At 38.1% G+C, this 21,706-nt stretch overlaps 1 protein-coding gene across 3 annotated transcripts in view; it reads left to right on the top strand.

Moving 5' to 3' along the window:
• The first annotated feature begins 7,995 nt into the window (after positions 1–7,995).
• The window catches only part of cabp4 (calcium binding protein 4), a 30,347-nt gene continuing 16,636 nt past the window's right edge, over positions 7,996–21,706 (top strand). Inside the window, exons 1-7 of one of the 3 annotated variants that reach the window (XM_044115179.1) lie at positions 8,020–8,070; positions 8,246–8,286; positions 10,449–10,509; positions 10,863–10,964; positions 11,269–11,398; positions 19,319–19,349; positions 20,340–20,483. In XM_044115179.1, the coding sequence (XP_043971114.1) occupies positions 10,454–10,509; positions 10,863–10,964; positions 11,269–11,398; positions 19,319–19,349; positions 20,340–20,483 (463 nt within the window). In that variant the 5' untranslated portion in view covers positions 8,020–8,070; positions 8,246–8,286; positions 10,449–10,453. Of the gene's footprint in view, positions 8,071–8,245; positions 8,287–10,448; positions 10,510–10,862; positions 10,965–11,268; positions 11,399–19,318; positions 19,350–20,339; positions 20,484–21,706 lie in introns of all 3 variants that reach the window. The other 2 variants (XM_044115178.1, XM_044115180.1) reach the window with 2 other exon arrangements.

Genomic DNA, 21,706 nt, shown 5'->3' with positions numbered 1-21,706 from the left:
CAACTGCTCCAGATCAGGAGTGTGAAGGTGACTTTAGAATAAAAAAAGATGGAGATGACAAGAAAGAAAATGGTAATAAACAGATGTACAGAGAATATGATCTAATGTAAAGGAGTATAGCAGTAAGATTGATTGGGAAAGAAATAGGAAGAAACATCATCTGAAAAATGTAGAAGGGAAGAACAAGACTGATGAACATCGGCACAGTTTCTGCAGCAAAGCAAAGAGCTATCCTCTTCCAATCTCATTCTAGGACTTCATAAGCATGTCCAAAGACGGAAGAAAACATTGTACAACATCAAGTCAGAGAACGATTAAAGTGGTGGACAAGTAGAGAAACCAGTGATTGTTGCGAGGTGTGATGCCAATACCCCTCGGCAGGACTTCTTGCTGTGCTTAATGAGGCAACAGTGCAGGCAATTAGTTACCTATGTGACATCATCAGTCACCAAGAAGTTAACAAATCATTAACCACAAGACGCCTCTAACAGCCTTTGTTCCCCAGGCCATTTGGTTTTGCTCACATACAAACAGCAATGTTTTGTTTTGCTTTTTCTGTGAAATATGACTTCTTCTCTCACTGGGAGAAAAAAACAAAACATGGAGACTTGAAATATTAGTAGAGCTGATCAGAAATCAGAGTGGAAATGCATTTCTTAGGAGTTGTTTTTCCAACAAAATTGACTTGAAGCATGACTTGTGGCTATGCTGAGATTATAATTGTAAAATTAAGATTGCCTAGGCTTGAGGTGCGGGCATTACCCTTAAATGCAGCAATTTTCAGTTAGGATTAGTATTGGGCTGTAATCACTTTTATTGCCTATGAGCTTTCCCTAAAATAAGTCTGGGGTATAATGTAATCCTAGCTGCCGAAACATGTTTAATGAATGCTAATGCATTATAATGCTTATCATAGATACTTATTTATACACAGATGGCAACACTTAATAAGTCTGACCAATACTGCTGAAACTCTGCTGAAGTTTTACACTTTATCCAGTCCCTACCGTTTGGCCATGTTGTATGTAAACATTCGACACTATGATGCTTACAGGAAATTGCATGCACTGTAAGTAACCCTGTGGTAGTGGTGTCATGACACCTTGCAAGCAATAAAATGTCTTTTACATTCCTTTTGCTTCAAGTGTAACAGCTCAGTGTTTGAGCTATTATTATATATTTTATATACATTTATACACCAGTCTCAACAGGCTTTGTACCCCATTCTCCTAAAGTATCCGCTACAGGACTCCTGGAGGAGCTTTCTCCAAGTCTATAAACCACGTAAGCTGTTTGTGGGAACGGCCATGCATTCTCCAGGATCCTGCTGAGAGTGTAGAGAGTGTTCAGTGTTTCATGGCAAGGACGAAAGTCACACTGTTTCCTCTGAATCCGAGGCCTAATTATCCAGCGTGCCCTTCTCTCCAGTCTCTCTCTCTGTCAAACCCTGCTGAAACAAATCTGAACTGTTCCTTAAAAGCTATTATTTTATTGTTGACTCATGAGTTATCTGAAAAAAAAAAAAGCTACTGTAAATGCAAAATTCAAAAATGAATCAGCATGCACAGTATATAAAATACATTGGGGTTGTCAGTGAGCTTATCTAGAAGTGGCTCCCAAATTAAACACCATGCAGGGTCCCATATAACCTTGGGCCAACCACATAATTAACACTTGGCAGCTGGTTCCTTTAAATTGCATCACTGCCTACAGCAAATCCATCCGCTAACCACTTAAGAAATATGCTATCCCCAAAACCATCTTAAAAGATGATGTTGTGGATAATTAGGTCTGGATGTTTTGCTGCACTTAACAACAGGTGATGGGAATTGCTGGAGACGTGAGTTGGAAACCTTATTCCTTTCTCGTGTCTTGAAGACCACAGAAAACACCACATTTATTTTTTTCAACTTATTGAAAATGACAAATGAGCCTCCCCAGTGAATGTTTTGAATTGTTATCAGCAGCCCCTACGGATTAGTACATATCAGCAATGCACAGAGTGGAAAGCAACATGCAGATCAGCAGAAAAGAGTATCAAACAACAACTCTTATCAGTGCACACACACACCCACTCTGCAGAATCTGCTGCTGCATTCACAGATGACTGCACCCCCTGATCTATCTGACTCCATGCTACTGAGCTGGATGGTTCATATCTGTAGGAAGTCTGGAGCAAATGGTGGAGGCATTTGTGATCACACATGCCCACTCACCCTGGACATGTCTGCCTTGCAGGAGGGAAAATGGCTCTAAGGGATCATTGGCGTTAACACCTATCAAGCAATAGTCAGATTCAGTCGGTTTTAGCAGTAAAACCGTGAGATGGAGCAATCATAAAGGGATTTAAAACACTAAGGAAAAAAAAATCACACAATCTTAATTTATACTTTGATTCAAAATACTGCTACTGCCTGATGAAGATTGATATAAACTTCAAACTATTTAAGATACACTTTTTTAGCAAAAGTAGTAAATTTATTGCTGACTTTTCACTATCCAGTAATGAGCTCAGCGTTTAATGGTCAAACTTTGTTTGCAATAATGGAAATGCAATGGTAATTAAAATACCCACTTGCTATAATCAAGGGATAAAGAATGCCATCACTGAAAGCACAACATGTGGAGCAGATAAGCTACAGCAGCACAAGGATATACTGTGTGTGTCCCACTCCTGTCAGCTAATCCCTGGCTCACATGGTAAGATTTCTATACAGATTTTTGACCTAATCTTCCCCTTCTGACAATCTTAAAGACGACTGGATTATGATGATGGCTCTAAAGATAATACAAGGAGATATTTCTGCTGGGTATAGTGCGCCAAGAGGGATCTCGTCTGCTCAGAAGGACGTCAGGGCCACTCCGGATTCAAGTTGGGGATATTCAGCATGTTGAATTGACACGGCCAGTGTGTGGGGGTTTATCCCCCAAGGACAAACAAGAATGCAGCCTTTTGAATGTGACATGTAGCCACTCTGAAAGCAAGGGGATGGAAAGACAGAGGGGAACCCATCCATCCATCCATCCATTTTCTGAACACCCTTCGTCCCTAATGGGGTCGGGAGGGTTGCTGGTTCCTATCTCCAGCTACGTTCTGGGCGAGAGGCGGGGTACATCCTGGACAGGTCGCCAGTCTGTCGCAGGGCAACACAGAGACATACAGGACACACAACCATTCACACACACACTCACACCTAGGGAGAATTTAGAGAAACCAATTAACCTGACAGTCATGTTTTTGGACTGTGGGAGGAAGCCGGAGAACCCGGAGAGAACCCACACATGCACAGGGAGAACATGCAAACTCCATGCAGAAAGACCCCGGGCCGGGAATCGAACCCAGGACCTTCTTGCTGCAAGGCAACAGCGCTATCAGCTGTGCCACTGTGCAGGAACCTGAGGGTAGTCGGCCAAAACTTGACATATTGCTGAATCTCCTTTAAATCTCTAAAGTGTTTGCTCCTTTGTTTTCATTACCTGTTTCTCAATGTTTTCTAACATATGGGTTTTATTCAGTGCTGTCAGAGTAAAGAGGGTGGAATAATATTCACAACACACTTTTCAGCGTTTTACATGTTTAAAACATGAAAACCATTTTCCTTTCATGTGACACACGATTGGCCTGTCATGTAAAGTTGCTATAAAATACACTGGAGTTTGTAATGAAATGCTCTAGCAGCATAAATACTTTTGCAAGGCTCTGTAAAACTCCACCAGTCAGCCTTATTTGTGGCTGAATTAAAATAGCTTGACAAAAAAAACAAAAAAAACAACTGAGTGCTAAATCAATTATAGAGCAGAATTCAACCAAACAGCTTCTTCAATGAATGAATGCACTGCGCTAAACTAGCTTCAAAAAGTGTCAGAGGCTGCATTTTTATTTCCCTTTCTTCTTAAACAGATATGGCCTGTTCCCTGTTTCTGGACCTTCAGGATGGAAGCTGTGCAAATAATTCAAAGGCCAACTCTCCATTGGGAGCTGACTGATGTCTGAAATACACATTATTGCACTGTCTTGTTTCTTTTCTGCAAAGGTAAGGGTTGGGATAAGTTCCCCCCTCTTCATAGAAAAAAAATAATAATCAAAGCGCTAAAGCAGGGTTTTGGTCAGAAGGACTAAGCATATTTGAGCGTGGCGAAAGCCTGATTGCACGGGGGAATCGGTTCTTTCACTGTCTGTTTCCCACTGCAGCCCTGCCTCAGTGAGCAAAGAAAAGAGAGAAAGCAGCACAACTGGGAGGAAAGCTGGGAAATTAAGCTGCTTCACCTGCAGTTTTTGTTTTGTGTACAGCACAGTAGAGTCTTTGCTCTGGTTCCAACGCAGGTAGCTATTGGAAACAAAACAAGATTACTTAGCAGAGTACTTCTCTTAAAGAACGATTTACATAAAAAGTACTGGACTCATCTCTCTTTCTTTATTTCCCACTTTACTTTAGAGCAAGGTGACATTTACATTGGAATCATGTGCCATGCAGAGGGTTCATCCAGTGAAATGAAACAAAGTTCAGGCAGTAACTTCTCCAGGGCAAAAGCTGAATGTCAAGGAGAGGAGTAGCCATTTTTTCCTCTGTTATGCAAGGATAAAGGTTTTTTCATTTATGTTAGATTTGTTCCTTTCAAAATTCATAATGTTCCTCAGGAACTGAAGCAAAAGACCAAGTTGATGTTCCCTTTCAAAAGGCATCAACATAATCAAACAGCCAACTTGGTTGCTGAAACAAAAATCCACTTCTGGCTGGAAATAGGCATTTACTAATCATGAAAATGGTTCATTGAACTTTTATTTGCTTAAACATTTGTTTTATCAGGATTAATTATCACATAATAAGATCACTGAATTTTAACAGCTATTTTAGTGTTAAAATTCAGGTGTAGATTGTATTTTAATTTTCTAATTACTTTGCATGACATTGATACGCGTTTCACCCCAAAACATGTTCATGTTTGAGACACAGACCCCATCTTACTCTTCAATGGTAACATCATCCCAAGGTGTTTATACTTATTTATCATTGTTTCAAAAGATGTTCATTGTACAATTTCAGACCAGAAACTTACAAATTATGAAACAATCATCTGGACTCTTCCAGTTAGCTATAGCAATCTTAATGTGCATATATTCTCTTTCTTTTATTATTCTGGAGTTCAGTTTTCAGAAAGAATTTTGGTAATCCTTATTGACCTAAATTAAGAAAGATTCAGACTGACTTAATGTGTCTTCTGGTACCAAGTGTGCAAATAACTGGCTCCATAAATAAAAACTTAAAAGCTAAAAATGTGTTCATAATAATGATGAGTGTATTTAAACGTCTGACTGGGACTATGAAATTGGCTGCCAAGCAAAGACAGATTCCCAGATTTTCTCTTTTTAGATGTAAGCTAATTAATCTTGTGAATGTTGAAATTTCCTCCTTTGTTTTCACTTCACTTATTTAAATAGGACTTTTTCACACATGTATTATCAGCTTGCTCATAAACTTAGAACCCAGTGAACAGCTGCCATGTGGATATCACCCAGAGCATTTTTCCTCATTGTTAACAGAATCCTATTAAATTCTATATTTTACCTTATAAAGAGAAATGATTACAGGTGGTGTTTTATTGCGTGACACCACCTGCAATGCAGACTGATACAATTTTCACATCATGTTTGGTGATTTATTTATTTTTTTTATGGTGATGGTGATAAAAATCAAAGTCCTGACTCACAAATTGAGAACTGTGGTCATTCTAAGCAAACCGGCAAAAAATTTAACCGGTCCTGGTGCCGAATATGTCTTGTCACCTATTAGATCACGTTGCTGCCCCTTTTGTTCATGAGCAACCATGTACATCTTTAATCCTGACATATTTAGCTGGATAATCACCTCTCATCATATAATCCTCGGGTTAGATAATAGGCACTTCATACTCATACGTTCCACCTGCACCTGTCACCCACGAAGCACAAAACAAGAAGAGCTGTCCGAGTAAGTAAGCATTGTCATCATTAAAATGTTTGTCTTATTTTATTATGGTTGGAAACTGAACAGCCTTTTATCAAACTACTTATCTGTTCAGATGATTTATAGTGAGGTGCTAACCTGTTCTACTCCGCGCTCTTTAATAATTCAGCTTGCGTCCACGTTGACTCATTTGTCGGCTGCGAGCTGTCTACTCTGCACAGGCCACGTCTGAAGCAGCAGCCCCCACAGTTTCTAATGAGACTCAGCTATTTCCCCTTGGGTACATATTATTTGATTATCTGGACTATATTTTGCCGTACGAACAGATGGCCAGACCTCTGCTTGTGTTTGTTATTCTTCAATATTTGTGCCCCATGCTTGTAGCTTACTGTGCACTTGTAGCAAGAGTCTTGGATCATGCTGGCATCCACAGTCTATCAGAGGGAGGTGTTGTAATTAGGCCAGAATGATGCAAAAAATTAGAATTGTGTTGTTAAAACTGAGAAAAGGTCTCACCTTGTGTTCTCCACTTGAAATTACTCCATGGGTGACAGTCTCCTTTTGGAACACGGACATGAAATCAGTGCTGGAGGGAAGGTGGTGGGAGTGATGTCAAAGGGAGGATATGCTACAGAGGTGTCAAAATAGGTGAAGATGAAATGGAGTGCCAGACCTGACAGCATCGTCGTCGCTTGTTTATAGATCAGTCGCCGGGTGCCTCAGCCTGCTGCAATTGATTGTCTTTGAACTGGACAGCAGGCGAATAAAGATGATGCAAAAACTGAAAGGAAGATATGGAGAGTCAGTGGAGCGTCACTCCAACTCACAGTTAACTGAGTGGAGAAATGTGTATTTTCATGATCACTAACTTACATAAGACTTGTGATTGCTCATAACTACCAACCATGAGATCTTGTATGTTATTTAAGAGTTTCTTTTGTCTTAGGCTTGACTTTAATTTAGTCATAAGGATTATATAAATATAAAATAATTATTGGTTTATTGATTATTATTTATTGTATTGGGGTTTGACAGAGATAGAGCAAGAATAAAAAATGTTTAAAAAGAAACAAAAGCAAAGTTTAAGGTCCAGAAATCCAAAAGACAAAGAAACAGGAGAAACCATGGCAATCAAGGAATGATGAGCACTGTTGAGCAGATGAAGCAACAGTGACTAAAGAGCCAAAGGGCTATAAATACTGGGAGAATTGAAGAGTGGAACAAGAAACAGATGTAACTAATGAATAAAAAGGAAGCAGCTGAGACTGCAGTCAGAGAGCACAGACAGAATGAATCAAAGAGAATATACAGCAGGATAGGAACTGAACACAAACCAGAAGCTAATAAGCGGCCCACAGACAGTCACAACTAGATATGAGATGAAACACCAATGGGCGACTGTAAAACACAGAGTATGAAATCACAAAGTAAAGAGAACAGAAAGGGCCAGACTATTAAAAATAAAACAAGATCCTATTAAGAAGAAACTATACACAGTAGTAACTGACTCTAAATTTCCCAAACATGATAAAATCCAGTAAGATGAGAGAATTATTTTTTTTTATTTGGCCTACATGCACTTGGAAAAGTTAAAGAGGTCCTAAAATCATCTGGGGTCTGGAGGAGCTGAGTGGGAGATTTAGAGGAGGAGGGGTGGTCTGTGAGGCAAGGACAACAATTTTTTTTTTGTCTCATCACTAAAACGGTAAAAAGTTTGCAGTGTAAGATGACGTATTTTCCTCCACTGCATGCTCATGCAGAGTAGGATGCTGATACTTATTTTCTCTCGAAAAGAAACGGCAAGAAATCCTAGTTGAGGTTCAAGTCCTCATATGCTCCAGCCCGTTCCCTTCACATCTCTCTCAAGGGCAACCTGCTCTCCATCTTCAGCTGTGTTTGTTTTTGCCCAGTCCACCTGGCCCTCCATTTCATTACCTCAATTAGAGTGATTAGGATCTAAAATTGCTTGTGTCGGCTGCAGTGATTGACAGCAATTGGCCACTTAGGGAGGAGAGCTGAAGACACGCAGAGTGCTGCTCAGTGGCTTGTGTAGCGAAACCCGCATGTGCTACCGGCTGTGCTTGTGGGGTGTGTTTGTTTACTCTGATGGGAGTTGTGCTAGAAGGTGAGAATAATTCATGCAGGCTTCATAGAAAGTAAAGATATCATGCTTGAGATACAACTGAAACATTAATGTTTTAAAAGAGCAGGCAAGAGGGAAGAGAGCTGAGGATAGTATTTTTTGCCCTGGATTTAAGTAACCTTTGCTTCATGCAGTGAATACAGATTTCTTCCTTAAGGAGCAAATCAAAGCAACTTGAATGGGACCAAGATGACCTGAGTAAGCACTTAAAACTGTTTTCTATGTTTTGATTTCGGACATTAAGGAACAAACCAATTGAAACCAACCGGTCACCAAGTGAAAAAGTAATTGCCTCCAAAATCTAATAACTACTTGTGTCTCTGTTTGCAGCAACTATACTATATAGTGTTTGCAGAAACGTCCGGTGAATATTTTACATTGCTGTGGAGAACTTTGGGGCCACTCTTCTTTGCAGAATTACTTTAATTGTGCCACAATTTGACCTTTCTCTGACCGCATTACAGAAATGTCCCAAGCTGTTTCGCAAACTGTTGGCTGGACATTATCACTAAGGATTTTCTGATGCAGAAAATTCCATCAATTATGGCAAGACGTCAAGGTAGCAGCAGGCAGTCATACCGGTAGCGTCATCTACTGTTCGGGTTCTGAAATGCTGTGTTTTAGTTTTAGTTTAATACCAGAAGTCAAAGGATGCACTCAAAAAAGGTGAATCATCATGATGTGTTTGGACAAGTGTGTTTTGCCAAGTCCCTTTGCTATTGTTGAATCATAGAGACTAAAGATTTTGTTTTAGGTTCTTTTTTTTTTTTTTTACCTCCTAGGTAATTTGTTAATGCACTTTGGAATAATTCAGATAGGCTCACCAGGCATCACTCTTGGTTCTTGTTTTCTTCATTTGTGAATAATGGCCATCTTTGTGCTACGTTGAAATCCCAAAGCCATAGAAAAGGCTTTGTGACACCTTCCACAGGTGTTGCAAAGACATATGGATTAAAATGATTTGGTTAATAATTTCTTGGTTGCACATGTCCAGCAGTATATGTGTGGCTAGTAAAACTGAGCTAATATTTCTCCTTGAAAAATGTGTTCAATCACAGTAATTCATAGTATTTCAAGAGGGGCAGGGGAATTGAATACATTCAACCTTATTTGAAAAAAGAAAATGCATTTTGCATTTTGTTTGAAGAATGAAATAGAAGACATCTGGAGTAAATATGTTTTTTCTGCACCACAATGGTGTAAAAAGATTATCTTATTCACTAAAGGAGTCCCAATGCTTATGCGAAGAGCCTATTCATTTTAACATGCGACCATCGTGTTCCTCTTCTGTGTATGAGTGTCGCTGCTCAGTCGTGACACCTTCTGTTTAGGAAAGAAGGTGGCTCATTGGACAGAAACACTTAGACAACAGGCTGCTCTTTGTTTTTATGCTCTGTACAGCCGTCATGACGTAGGTTGTCTGAAGCAGCAGCTGCTGCAGGAGCAGATCTAGGATGTCTGTCTTTGCACCATCTTTTTGGCTGGTGAGCCATTACATTTATAGCACAACGCTGCCAAATACAGCCGTTCATCATCTGGCACTAGCACTCTGAGATGTACTCCATGACCTGATCCATGACGGGACATTATTCACATTTCAAAGAGACAGTCTAACTATTTCTGCCTCCTTGTCCTCCTCACAAGTCCTACATGACTGACAGTCATTCTGGCCTTCATTCTTACAGTTGTTTGATTTGTATAAGAGAATCTTTTCCACTCTAACTATGCTACCCTTGTATTTTGATTCATTCAGTAATGGTGGATTAACCCTATACAGTACTACTGATCCCCATGAGGAACTTTAAAACAATAAAAATACTTTTGTTGGATCTTTCATGGGTTTTGTGACACTCTGAGTTACTTCAGTCTAACAGAACATTGGTGACATTCTGGGTTAGGGAAATCTCACAACATTTTTGTAGGATGATGCCAGAGTCTTGCAGTTCTGTTTTGATGCACAACTGTGCCTTTGGAAGATTGTGAATACATTTTGTGAAATCTGAAGTTAATTTTATAGGATCCTACTGACATTTTGGGAGATACCAAAATATCAGTAGGAGCTATTTCTGAGCTCATGTAAATTTTCCTTTGATGTTACTTTTGCAGAGTCCCATAAAAAATTATATAATTCTAAAGTAGTTTTGTAGTATCTTGCAGGTTTTTTAAACATCCACATTTACTTTTGCAGGAACTTTCAAAAGTTTTGTTTGATCTTGATTTATGATAAATCTTGCTGCAAAAAAGATCCCACATTTGATGATATCTTAAAAAAAAATTTGTATTTCTGCTTCAGCAGAGTTGTAGTTTCTTGTCTGTGCTTGATTTGTCACCTTTAACATTTGTTTTTGTTTGTCTTTCAGCTGAAATGTCTGTAAAAAGTGCAAAGGGAGGTCCAGACAGCCGACCGCCCTCTGCTGCCAGGTTGGTGAAGAAGGTTCATGGGATAAATAAAAGATGCAATTAAACTTAAACAAATGTTGCCAGTTCATCTGAAGTTAATTTTATAGGTTCCTTCTGACATTTGGAGCAGCAAAGCAAAACACTCCATTAGCTTATGTAACCTGTTAGAAACAAAGAGACGTAGTAAAGTCGAAAATTTCATTATTCATCTCCAATTGATGCTGTCAGTTTTAGCTATCTTTTCTTACTACCTTCATGCTAACATGGTGTTGTTTTGTGATATTTTTGAATTAGAAGAAACAAAAACATATCAAGCCAAATAATTCAAGTCATTTAGCGCATCTTAAATTGATACAGGCTTTTTTCTCTCCCAGCGTATCTCCACGAGGAGGGAAGGCTGCAGCAGCTGGAAAATCGCCCGCTATGGGGAGATTCAAAAACAAGGCCCTTCAGCTTAGCCTCTCCAAGAAATTCTGGTTATTATCATCCTCTGTTTCTAATCAACATTGATTATGACAAAGGGACTAGGTTATGTTAGGCTGTACACTCAATTAGCACTATCAAATGATAAACAAGCTGCCAGAGTTGCCTCGCTCAGAAAAAAATGCTTTTCTTCTCTTTTGCATGTGAAAATTTCCTACATTGGTTTCAGTTGATGGCTAAAAGCTAAAGAGAAGTTTACAATTTATTTTTTTTTATTGTAAACTACAGCAAATTTAGGTGGCTTGGTACTGATGATGATGTCTCTAAACCAATAGCATGCAAATACACACTTCACAGCTCCAAGTCCTCCACAATGGAGAAGGCCTCTGAGGAAGAGGGGAGCAAGAGGAAGAGTAAAAGGAGCCTCAGCAACAGCTCCCTGGTGGCAGCTGCCTACATCTCCTACCTAAATAAACTTTTTGGACAGGTCAGTTCTGCATCACGGTGCTACTCTTTGATATCTCGGACAACAAAGTACAGTATATTGTCGATTTTAATGTTATTGCTTTTCTAACAAGAAACATTAAATGTATTTTAATATGATTTTAGGTGACGAAATAACAGAAAATAATGCAAAGTAATTGGGGAAATAAAGCTGCAGAATATGTTGAATCGTTATCATCATTGCAATCAGCATGTGCCTTAAAGTAATTGCCAACGATTACTTGGATGTAATAGGTTATTATAATTCAAGTCTCCCATTATGCATATTGAGAAAGTGTTGGCTCAGTGGAAGGACTCTGTGGACATGGTGGAGACATTGTTTAAACAATGGTTGAATAGAAAAAATGTCAGGAACATTTGGATAAATTATATTTGATATCTTCATTGCATGTTTCAGGAACAGCATCATATTATTCAGATAAGAAAAAAAAACAAAAAACATTATTCTCCTAAATAGAACTTAAGTCAGACTTTTCATTATTCTGAACACTTTCTTGCTGAAAAACAAAGGTGGCAGTATTATGTTGTGGGGACAGAAGGGAAGATATATGGGTCTAAACAGAAATCCATGCTGGAATAAAACTTACAAAAAAAATTTAATTAGGGCCTCACAGGTAGGTTAGAAAAAAACATGCATCAATTATACACTATTGTGCTGCTTTGTCACATAAAATCTCAACTACAACACACTAAAGTTCACTGTTGTGACTTTTCAAAATGTGGAAAAGTTCAAGAGGTATGAATGCTTTTGCATTGAACTCTGTCAAGTCAATTTATACCAATTTGAAACAATTCTGTTCTGTAAATGACACAAAATCTCACATATGATGGAATTCCTTCCAAAACAATATACTTGGGGATTTACAAAAGTAGCTTCTTTTCCCTTTAAATCAGTGGACTCAGACTGCAGTCTTCAAGGGCTGGAATCCTGCAAATTTTACATGTGTCTATTTTTCCGGAACACTTGATTTAAATGGGGAAAGCGTCTCACTGGTATGCAGTCAAGATCTAGACTAAGATTGGAGCCAGGAGTGTTGAAGCAGAGCAACATCTGATAGCTGAAGAACAGGGGCCCTTGAGGAATGCAGTTTGAGACCACTGCTCTAAATCATTATTGCCTATAATAAAAAACACATTCAGAAAAAAACAGATTCTGATGTGTAAATGTAATTTGTCATCTGTTTTCATCAAAATAAAATGAGTTAAGCTCTATGAAAAAAATATGCCCAGTTTCTAAATTATTTAGACATTTTCTTAGTAATTCATTGCAGTTATCACCAGCCAAATAGTTTCTATTGCCACCGAGCTTTGTGCTTCCCTCCCATGCAGTTTTGCACATCTCATCCCCTGCAGCAGTCTCCAAGTGTTTGTCGACTAGAAGGTTTATTTACAAGATAAGACCAGAAACACACCACTAAAGTGCTTAAGGAAAGCTCACAAAGGAACAGTATTAACTTTATGGAGTGGATCTGCCGGAGACCAGACCTCAATCTAATCTGGAATCACAGAGCAGAGGAAGAATGGAGGAAAGAGCTATCTGTTCTTTGATTTTCTGTGCCCGCTTAATCCTGTTCTAGGTGTTGGAGGTGTTGGTGCCTTTCCCAGAAGACAGAAAGGAAGTACGTCACCATGTTCATCAGAGAACTAACAAAGAGAAAGACAATCAGGCACTCACTGGAGAAAAAAAAACATAGTTGGTTCAAATATAGGAGCTAGTTAATTAGTGTGACAATAAATAATTTGGCAATGGTGTCATGTAACCAAAGAAAAAAAAAAGATTAATTATAAACCCAAATATATATCACAAGAATATCTTTGACCCAGCATCCCTAAATTATTATTTTCTGCCACTTTTTTATGACATTTCCAGACAGAATAATAAAAATTTCCCAAAAGGCAAACTCTGAGATGGGCATGAATAATGTATGGTCTCCCCTGTAACACCAACCCTTTTCAATAGCCTGAGCCCTGGAATACATATAAATTAAAAGGAGCAGCTGAAGGAAATTGGTTTTTATTATGCACAGCCAACCTGGCATATTAGTAATAATATTAATTTACACATAGTTACCATATTTTGTTGTGTACGTTTCGGGTCTGGGCGCGCAGACCTCCTTGCTGCTGTTTATTTTATTTACTGGTCACGTCATTCGCTGAGATATTTACTGCTGAACAAACATTTGAGCTTTTGTCCTCAGGGCCTCCTGCATTAATCAAACCTTAAAAATTACATGAGCACTTTGTAAAATAAATGTATTTCTCATTAGCATATTATTTTCCAAGCCTATAATATTTTTCAAACAAGCAGGGGAAGTAAGCGGTGGATTACTTGGTTAGAGCATCTTCATCCTGTTGATTCAGACGTGACGGTTGTGTCTTCATTATGCCTGCAAAGTAAATGTAAAGTTTTTTTCAGCCTTTGATCCATTCTGTTTTGGATTAATTTATGACAACCCTTCCTATCAGAAAATGGAGCTATTACATGTTACTTACTTTACTACTTAGACTTACTTTTAAGTACCAACATCATATTGGACAGCTTGTACAGTCTTATGTAAAAAAAAAAATACATTGTTAAACTGAAACGAAAGAAAATTGATTATAATGTTCAGAAATAATCCTTAAACCTTTTTTTTGCGGATTGCACAAAGCAAATGGATAGAAGATTGAAGGAAAATATTTCCTAAATTTTGAACTTTGACTCAAATGAGCAGCTAGACAAGTGCTCCTCAATTCCAGTCCTCAGCCCCCCACCCCCGCTCTGCATGTTTTAGATGTGCCTCTATTCCAGAACACCTGATTCAAATGATTGCATGACCATCAAGTGCTGCAGAAGCCTATTAATCACCAAAATATTCAATCCAGGTGTGTGGCAAAAGGGAGACACTTAAAACATGCAGTGCAGGGGAGGCGTGAGGAGCAGAATTGAGAAACACTGAGATAGACTAACGTGCCTCTGGAATGAGCCCAACCTCCACTCTGTTGAAAGGTTATGGGCAGCACTTAATCTGATGGGAGATTTAAAGAACATCAAATCAAAAGTCACCTCTACTTGCTGATATCTAGAATCTTGATGGAAGAGAGAATTAATTCTTTCAGATGTTTAATCTGCTAGTGATTAATTATTTAAGCTAGAAAGATTGTTTGTAAACATTTGCTAAGATTATCCCGAGTACGTCTTCACTGGACCATTAATTTTGCTTAACCAAACACACCCAGCACCAATATTTCAAACATAAAGTAATATTTCTTTTTGGGAAAACAAATCCAATAGTTTCACAAATGATTCAGAGCTCGGCTGCTGAGCTGCTGTCCATTAATGTCCCGCTTGGCTCAAGTTAAACACTGGCTGAGATCATAACTGATATCACTTTTCCATGTTCCTGCGGGGAACCACACTGGAAAAATGACAAATGGAAGAGAGCCAACAATCGACTTTTCCCACTTTCCACTTCTTGGTGGGGGAAAAAACATTGAGCTCACTTTCTAGTAGATATATCTCAATATAAATAGAGTGTAATAAAGGTTATGACAAGCAGATTTTTCTTCTGGAGAGCAGAATGAACACTACGTCTGTAGTCTCTGCTTCTAGATAAATTTGGTTCTCTAAAGATATCATTGTTGTTTTAACGGTTAGTAAACAGAAACACATTCATACCATTCAAGATATTTATCATCCAACTCCATGAAATCTAGATACTCGCAAAAAGTAAAGGAAAAAAAAAGATTAACAGAGAGGAGAAAGGCAGGCAGAAAAAGACGTAGCATAAAAACAACATAGAAACAAAATGATTTTGTGTATCCAGAAAGAATAGACAAAATTCCATATTTAAACTGGCAATAAGCAATCAAGAAGAAAAAAGGGCTTTACCCATTCTCTCTTGCTGTCATTAAATACTCGTTCTCTTGATTTGCGTAAATAGTGGTGATAAGGACGATTTCATTCAGCCTCTTTAAGTGAGGCCAACAATGCTGAAATAATTTGCACAATTTGTTCTCATGAGCTCCTTTCTGATCTAAGAAAGATAACATTACTGGCTTCATCAATCTGCACAAGTACAAACATTCATCCATTTATAGATTAGTCACTTCTGAATTAATGTTCCTCACGACTTCATTTAGGCAAGCGCCTGAAACTGATGGAAAGAGCCGTGGTGCGAGCACAATATTTTGTCATGTATGCAAGATTGGACAGTTCATCAGCATGACACCTGCGGCTGAAGTTGCTGTCAAAATAATTAAAAGGTCTGCATTTAAAAAAAAATGCTTCTCTAAAAGGAAAGGCTGAAAAGAAGCACCACCATTTGTAAGCTTAGTAAATATTCTCCATGTCATTATAGGAGTTTCAATGGAAGAGTTTTTTTTTTTTTTTTTTTTTTTTAGTTACTGAAGCTGCGCGTGAGAATAATGTAAATTGTCAGGGTTAGGTAGCCCTTCTTTAAAAAAGGAAGCCAATGATTAATCATTAGCTTCATTTTTAAAAGAAGAAGAAAAAAAAATATATATATATATTTTCAGTGATAATTGTAATATATATATATATATATATATATCATTATATATATATAATGATATAATAATATATACATATATATATTACATATATATATATATTACAATTTTCACTGAAAAGGAAGGTTTTATAAAAGTGGACTTTTAAAGACAACATTCCTGTTGAGTTTTGAAATGTTTACTGTAACTTTGGTTAAAAGAACTGAGGCGTGACAGGAGCAAAAAATTAAAGATTTAATTAGTACTTTTTTAACAACAGCTTGTTTTTATGTGACATTGTTACAGTTCAAATGTTATTTTTCCCTTTCTTATGCCTTACCTTTTGATTTTATCTAAATCATTTTACTTGCATTGTATTTGACTAACACTATACAAAGAAACTTGCCTTCCCTTGTGTCATGTTTCTGTGGAACATAGAGAAAACGGTGGATAAATGTTTTGCTCTCAGTGCCAATATCATCAAAACAATCAGAAAACCAGAATTTTTCTTTTTACTACAATGCTGGACTTTGAACAGATCTCCATCCATGTCTGATACATCTAGTCTTTCTTTCCCACATTCTGGAGCCATGTAGAGAGGGCCTGCAGTTCGGGTTGATGCTGGGATGCTGGGACACTGAGGCAAAGAGACCACCTATCCTGCAGCAAGTCCTCATGTCAACATTTGTATCATTACACACTGAGCCCGCTTTACTGTCAGCTCACATCAAATCCAGCACAGAAAAACAGAAAAATAAAGGATGTATCTCAATCATACAAACAGCAGAAACTGATTTTTTTTTTTTTTTTCCCTCCCTGGGCTTTTTTTGGCTGCATTTTCAGTGTGACCGCTGTACGTGTGCATGCGTCATGCTAACGAAGCAGCTCACATGGCCGTGTGAAGGCAGACAGAATGACATTAACCGTTAATGGGCCCATTCTGATGGATGAACTGAGCCTGACTGTGTGGCATGCTGTCTGATCCTTTCAGGATGGCAAAAGAAAGAAATCCAATTAATGTTCTGCCCTTGCTAACTAAATAATGCCTCCGTATGATGGGATGATATTGTGTAGGGTAAACAGTGCGGTTGCAACATGACAGGAGAAATCATATTAAACCATAAAGGTTTAATAAATCAGGCCAACATGAGAAGCGATGTGATTCCTGATGCAATTGCCTTTTGGCTCTGCATTTAAACTGTGTTGGCAGTGTAATACAGTGAATAATCATTGAAATGGTGCGACATCCAAATAAGTCAGGCTGGCATTTCTCCTTGAAATGTTACAGGGATCTTTACCAGGGTGACCTTGAATGATTTCTGTTTCCCCTGCAGCATGTTAGACTCACATTTTTCTTTCTCTTGTATCTTAATTTCATTCATGTGATAAATTCCCACTGTAGACTGATAAAAGCACTGACTCACCAAGAAAATGGAAAGGGAGATTTAAAAGTCATTGCAAATGTACTTTTTCATAAAGTATGATTCAGTTCTATAATGTGAGACCTATATATAAGAGTAAAAGTCTTGGAATTTTTTTCTAGTAAATTTAACCTGAACTGTTGGAATAATTGATTTAATAAACAAAACTACACATATATATTGACTGAGTTAGTGATCTCCTCTGAATATATCTGACATCCTAATACACTTAAGGGTGCAATTTTGTTGATTCTCATCATAAGAATAACATAAGCATATATCCTAACAATCATTGCAAAATATCACTGATATCACAAAAAATATCCTTTTTAGAGTAAAGTGTTGTCAGAGAAGACACTTCAGCCTGGAGCCCAGAGTCTAGTATTGAGACTTAAGATTTTGCTCCATCCAACTCTCCACCTGTTAGTTCTCCACCACAGGTTATGGGATCAAATTGCAAATTCAAGCCACACTTTGATTTCCATTTCCAATTACGCACAATTTTGTGTTTGTAATCCCAATAAAACATATAAAGGTTTCTGGCTGTAAACGTGAAGCAAAGTTGAAAAGGTTGAAGACGTTTAGGGACATTTGCAGAGCAATTAAACCAAATCATCTTTTTTTTTCCTGCTAAAATACACAAAGCTTGTCAGGTAAGAAACTATGAAGGATGTTTTGAAGTTCCCAAGCCTCCTACTTTTCCAACTGTGCTTCTGACTCCAAGTATTGCCTCAAGTATTGCAACTGATTTCGTGATAATTGACATTTTACTTTACTTTCAACTTATTTTTCTCCTTTAACTTGTCTTCTTCCAGAAAAGTTTGAAAAATTCGTCCAGTTGAGACTTTTGGGGGTTCATTGAAAGCTTGCAATAATATTTTTTATTCTGATGTAGTCAGTTGAAAATGATTCTTGTTTATGTTGCATTTTTTCTTATCATACTGACTAAAGCTGCATCCATCCAGTCACACACACTAAGCACACGCATTCATACATCAACACACAGAAAGGCAATTTGGGGTTAAGTGTCTTCTCCCAGAGTGCATTGACAAGTGGCAGGAGGAAGCTTGAATTGAACATACATTTTTTAAATTGAAAACAGATTTTTTTTATACACACACAAGGTTTTTTTTTTTTTTTTTTAAAGCACTAGAGAAATGCTTCAATGTCTCTCCTGTCTGTTTGTAGACAGACTCATTAAAAAAAACATCCCGAATCCCTCCCACATTTAAAAATACTTTTCCCTAAAACATAAAAGAGCAACAATATTTACACTTAACTGTATTCATTCTTCTGCAGGACCCAGTTTTAAGATGAACCGTTTCACCTTTAATGTCTCTCCTGTCTGTTTGTAGACAGACTCATTAACATATTGTGACTTCAAGCCCTTAGCAAACATGAACTCTAAAGCCACCCACAACACCTAGAGTGGAGACTCTGCTCCGAGCAGTTGTGCTTCTTCTTGACGAAATACCTAAAAATGCAAGAAAATAAACACAAAGTAATCCAGAAAACAGTGAATGACTCATGCTGGTAGCCATATGCTAATACCATCTTCTTGCTAAGTAGGCCAGCGTACACAAGTGTATTCCTGTGAGCAAGCCTTCACGTATTTATTTCTCTTTGCGACAAGGTTTACTGTTGTCTGCTTGTGTGTGGGCGTGTTTTTTGGGTGCATGCAGACTGAGATGATGTCTCCGGATGAAGCAGATGCAGAGGCTGTGCGAATGGCACGTGTGCACGAGTGCATGATATGGTATCATTTTGCCAATTAGAGAGACATGTCGCTGGGTGAAATCCCATTAGGGTCCTCTGTCAGCACACAGCATCTCTGACATGGGTATGCATGTTGTTCTAATTTGGTAGTCAAAAGCCAAATTATGACTATATATTTCTCAGGAGGATTCTGTTTTAAGTCACCCTGATTTTACATGCCGTCCTGCAAAAACGTTTCCTAATGACTACCACTGTGTCCTTTCTGTGCTCTGCAGGAGAGGGAGCTGATGCCACTGGAGATTGATGGTAAGATTGACGTATTTTTGACGCAACTCCCACAATACACAAGCATGACATACTACAAGTGCATGCAGATGTTTATGAATTGCATCGATATTTTTCCTCCTTGAAGCCGCTCCTCTTAATCATTTATTTAAGATTGAAGGACTTTCAGTCTGCAATAAATTAATAAGTGTGGCAGGCTGCAAAAATCAAGTGAGTTACAAACAAATATTCAGATCCAGGTTTTCAATAATCTTTGTGAAAGAGTGGCATGGAGGAAGCTAGAAAAATGACACCACACAGCAGGGCCAGGAGAAAGGAGAGCATGTTATGTTTCTTTCTCAGGATGGTGTGCAGCATGTAGCCCCAGGCTTGGGGATGGTTTTCTTCAGAGAACAGGGAAGCTGGAAAGAGTTGATGTAGAGATGGGGTGGAACTGAATACTTGGCAATCATGAAACAAAACCCACTACTGTAGAAGCTAAAAGCTAAAATGGCCCAAACAAACTCTAGACTTACATAAACTCCAAGCCAAGTGAAAATGTGTGGTGAAATTGATGTTCACAGAGCCACTCCATCCCATGTGGAGGAGGCTAAGCTCTTTTGAAAAGATTTTCAAAAAATATTCCAAAATATTGCAGCTGTATTTTCAAGGCAAGGTGGTTTTACAAAGAACACATTTCAGTTTCATAACTGGGACAAACATTCTTGAAGTTTCTCATTTTCTTTCCTCTTCACAAATCTGAACACTAGATTAATCTGTCACATAAAAACCTAATGAAGCACATTGTACTTTGTGACTGAAACCTCACCAAACTTTAAAACATTAAAGAAGTGTAACTATTTTCATTCAGTACTCTTATTCAGTACACTGCATTTAACAGCTATGCTGGAGTCATAAACTAGTCACAAAATGTAAAAGTCTTGCACAAACTGTGTGAATTTTTGACTCTTTGAAAGATATTTTACCTTATGCGTTACAGTTTCCCGTTTACTTTGCTTGTGTGTATGCCAGAGCTTCAAGAGGCCTTTAAGGAATTTGATTATGACGCAGATGGCTACATCCATTACAAAGACATCGCAGACTGCATGAGGACCATGGGCTACATGCCCACGGAGATGGAGCTTATCGAGATCATCCAACAAATCAAGATGAAATGTTAGTATTCATCAGTTGGGCAGAATGTGTGTGTTTGGTTTCTGCACCCTCAGCCCCCTCTTTTCTCGGAGGATCAAGTCATGTGTGTATGATTGATAACCCTTTCTGAAATGAGCAGGTGGGAATGTGAGAGTAATGTGTCTTTGTGTGCTGCACGAACTTCTACTTGTTCTATTTTCTACAAGTTCACAACTAACTGTTGTGTTTGGTCTTGGTGCACTGATTAATACGGCTCATTCTGCAGGTGCAGAGACACAGTGGAGCTAGTTTGCATCTGTACATTTTTAAACTTGGCTTCATTCTCTGTGTTCTTAGTGTATGTATAAATATGCATAGTTAGCATTTTTAGCTCCAAAGCAGAACTGCACCTTTAGTCGGATATGGTAGGTTTAAGGCTATAGAATGCTTTACAACTTATTTTTAAACTTTTTGACATTTTGGAAGAACGTAAGAAACTCGAACATTCATAAATATTATCAATAATGTATAAGCTTGTCCCATCCAAAGTGCTTCATATGTGTTAAAAATCTTAAAAGTGTGGCATACATATGATTTTAGCACCCTGACTATTGAAGATGTTTGCTGCACGTGTCTCCACCAGTAAATGAAAAATGCGGACCACTCAGTGCATCTATAGTTCATTTTCTCTCAACATGTTGGGAAAAATTAATTTCTGTTCACCCTACTCATATGGTAAATGGGAGAAGTCAAAATACTAAAAGTAGACTGTAGCTGTAGTTAAACACTTCTTAATTTGGTGTCGTCACTGGAAAAAAAAAAAGTACCTACTGCAGAAATGAGGTGAATAAAACCATGGAGGAGAAAAGCTTGCAGACAGTGGTTTTTGTTATAATTTATCAACACATGAACGTCTCCCAACATGACAGAAGGCACGTTAATAATTCTTAACTTGATAAACTTTATACTTCTTCACAACTTTCTGTTTTGACATGGTATAAACAACTGGTTTGACCAGAGGTGTGTACCTGATGTGTGAATCTGGACAGAAGCTCTCGGGGACTGGACTCAGACACCCCTCAGTTAGGCCTTGTCTCTCTTTCGGACAATAAACCCAATATGTTGTCCGTTGCATTTTTGAGGAAAGAAATGTTTTAAACAGAGAATAAAAACATTCATTCATCTACATTGAACACTCTATGAGTGTTCATGCATCCCTTGGGTAATGCATGAACACTCACTTAATCCTTTATTGTGGTGCCACA

The sequence above is a fragment of the Gambusia affinis genome, linkage group LG04 (genome assembly GCF_019740435.1).
Source record: "Gambusia affinis linkage group LG04, SWU_Gaff_1.0, whole genome shotgun sequence".
Taxonomy (NCBI): Eukaryota; Metazoa; Chordata; class Actinopteri; order Cyprinodontiformes; family Poeciliidae; genus Gambusia; species Gambusia affinis.
This window is presented reverse-complemented; position numbering and strand designations above follow the sequence as displayed.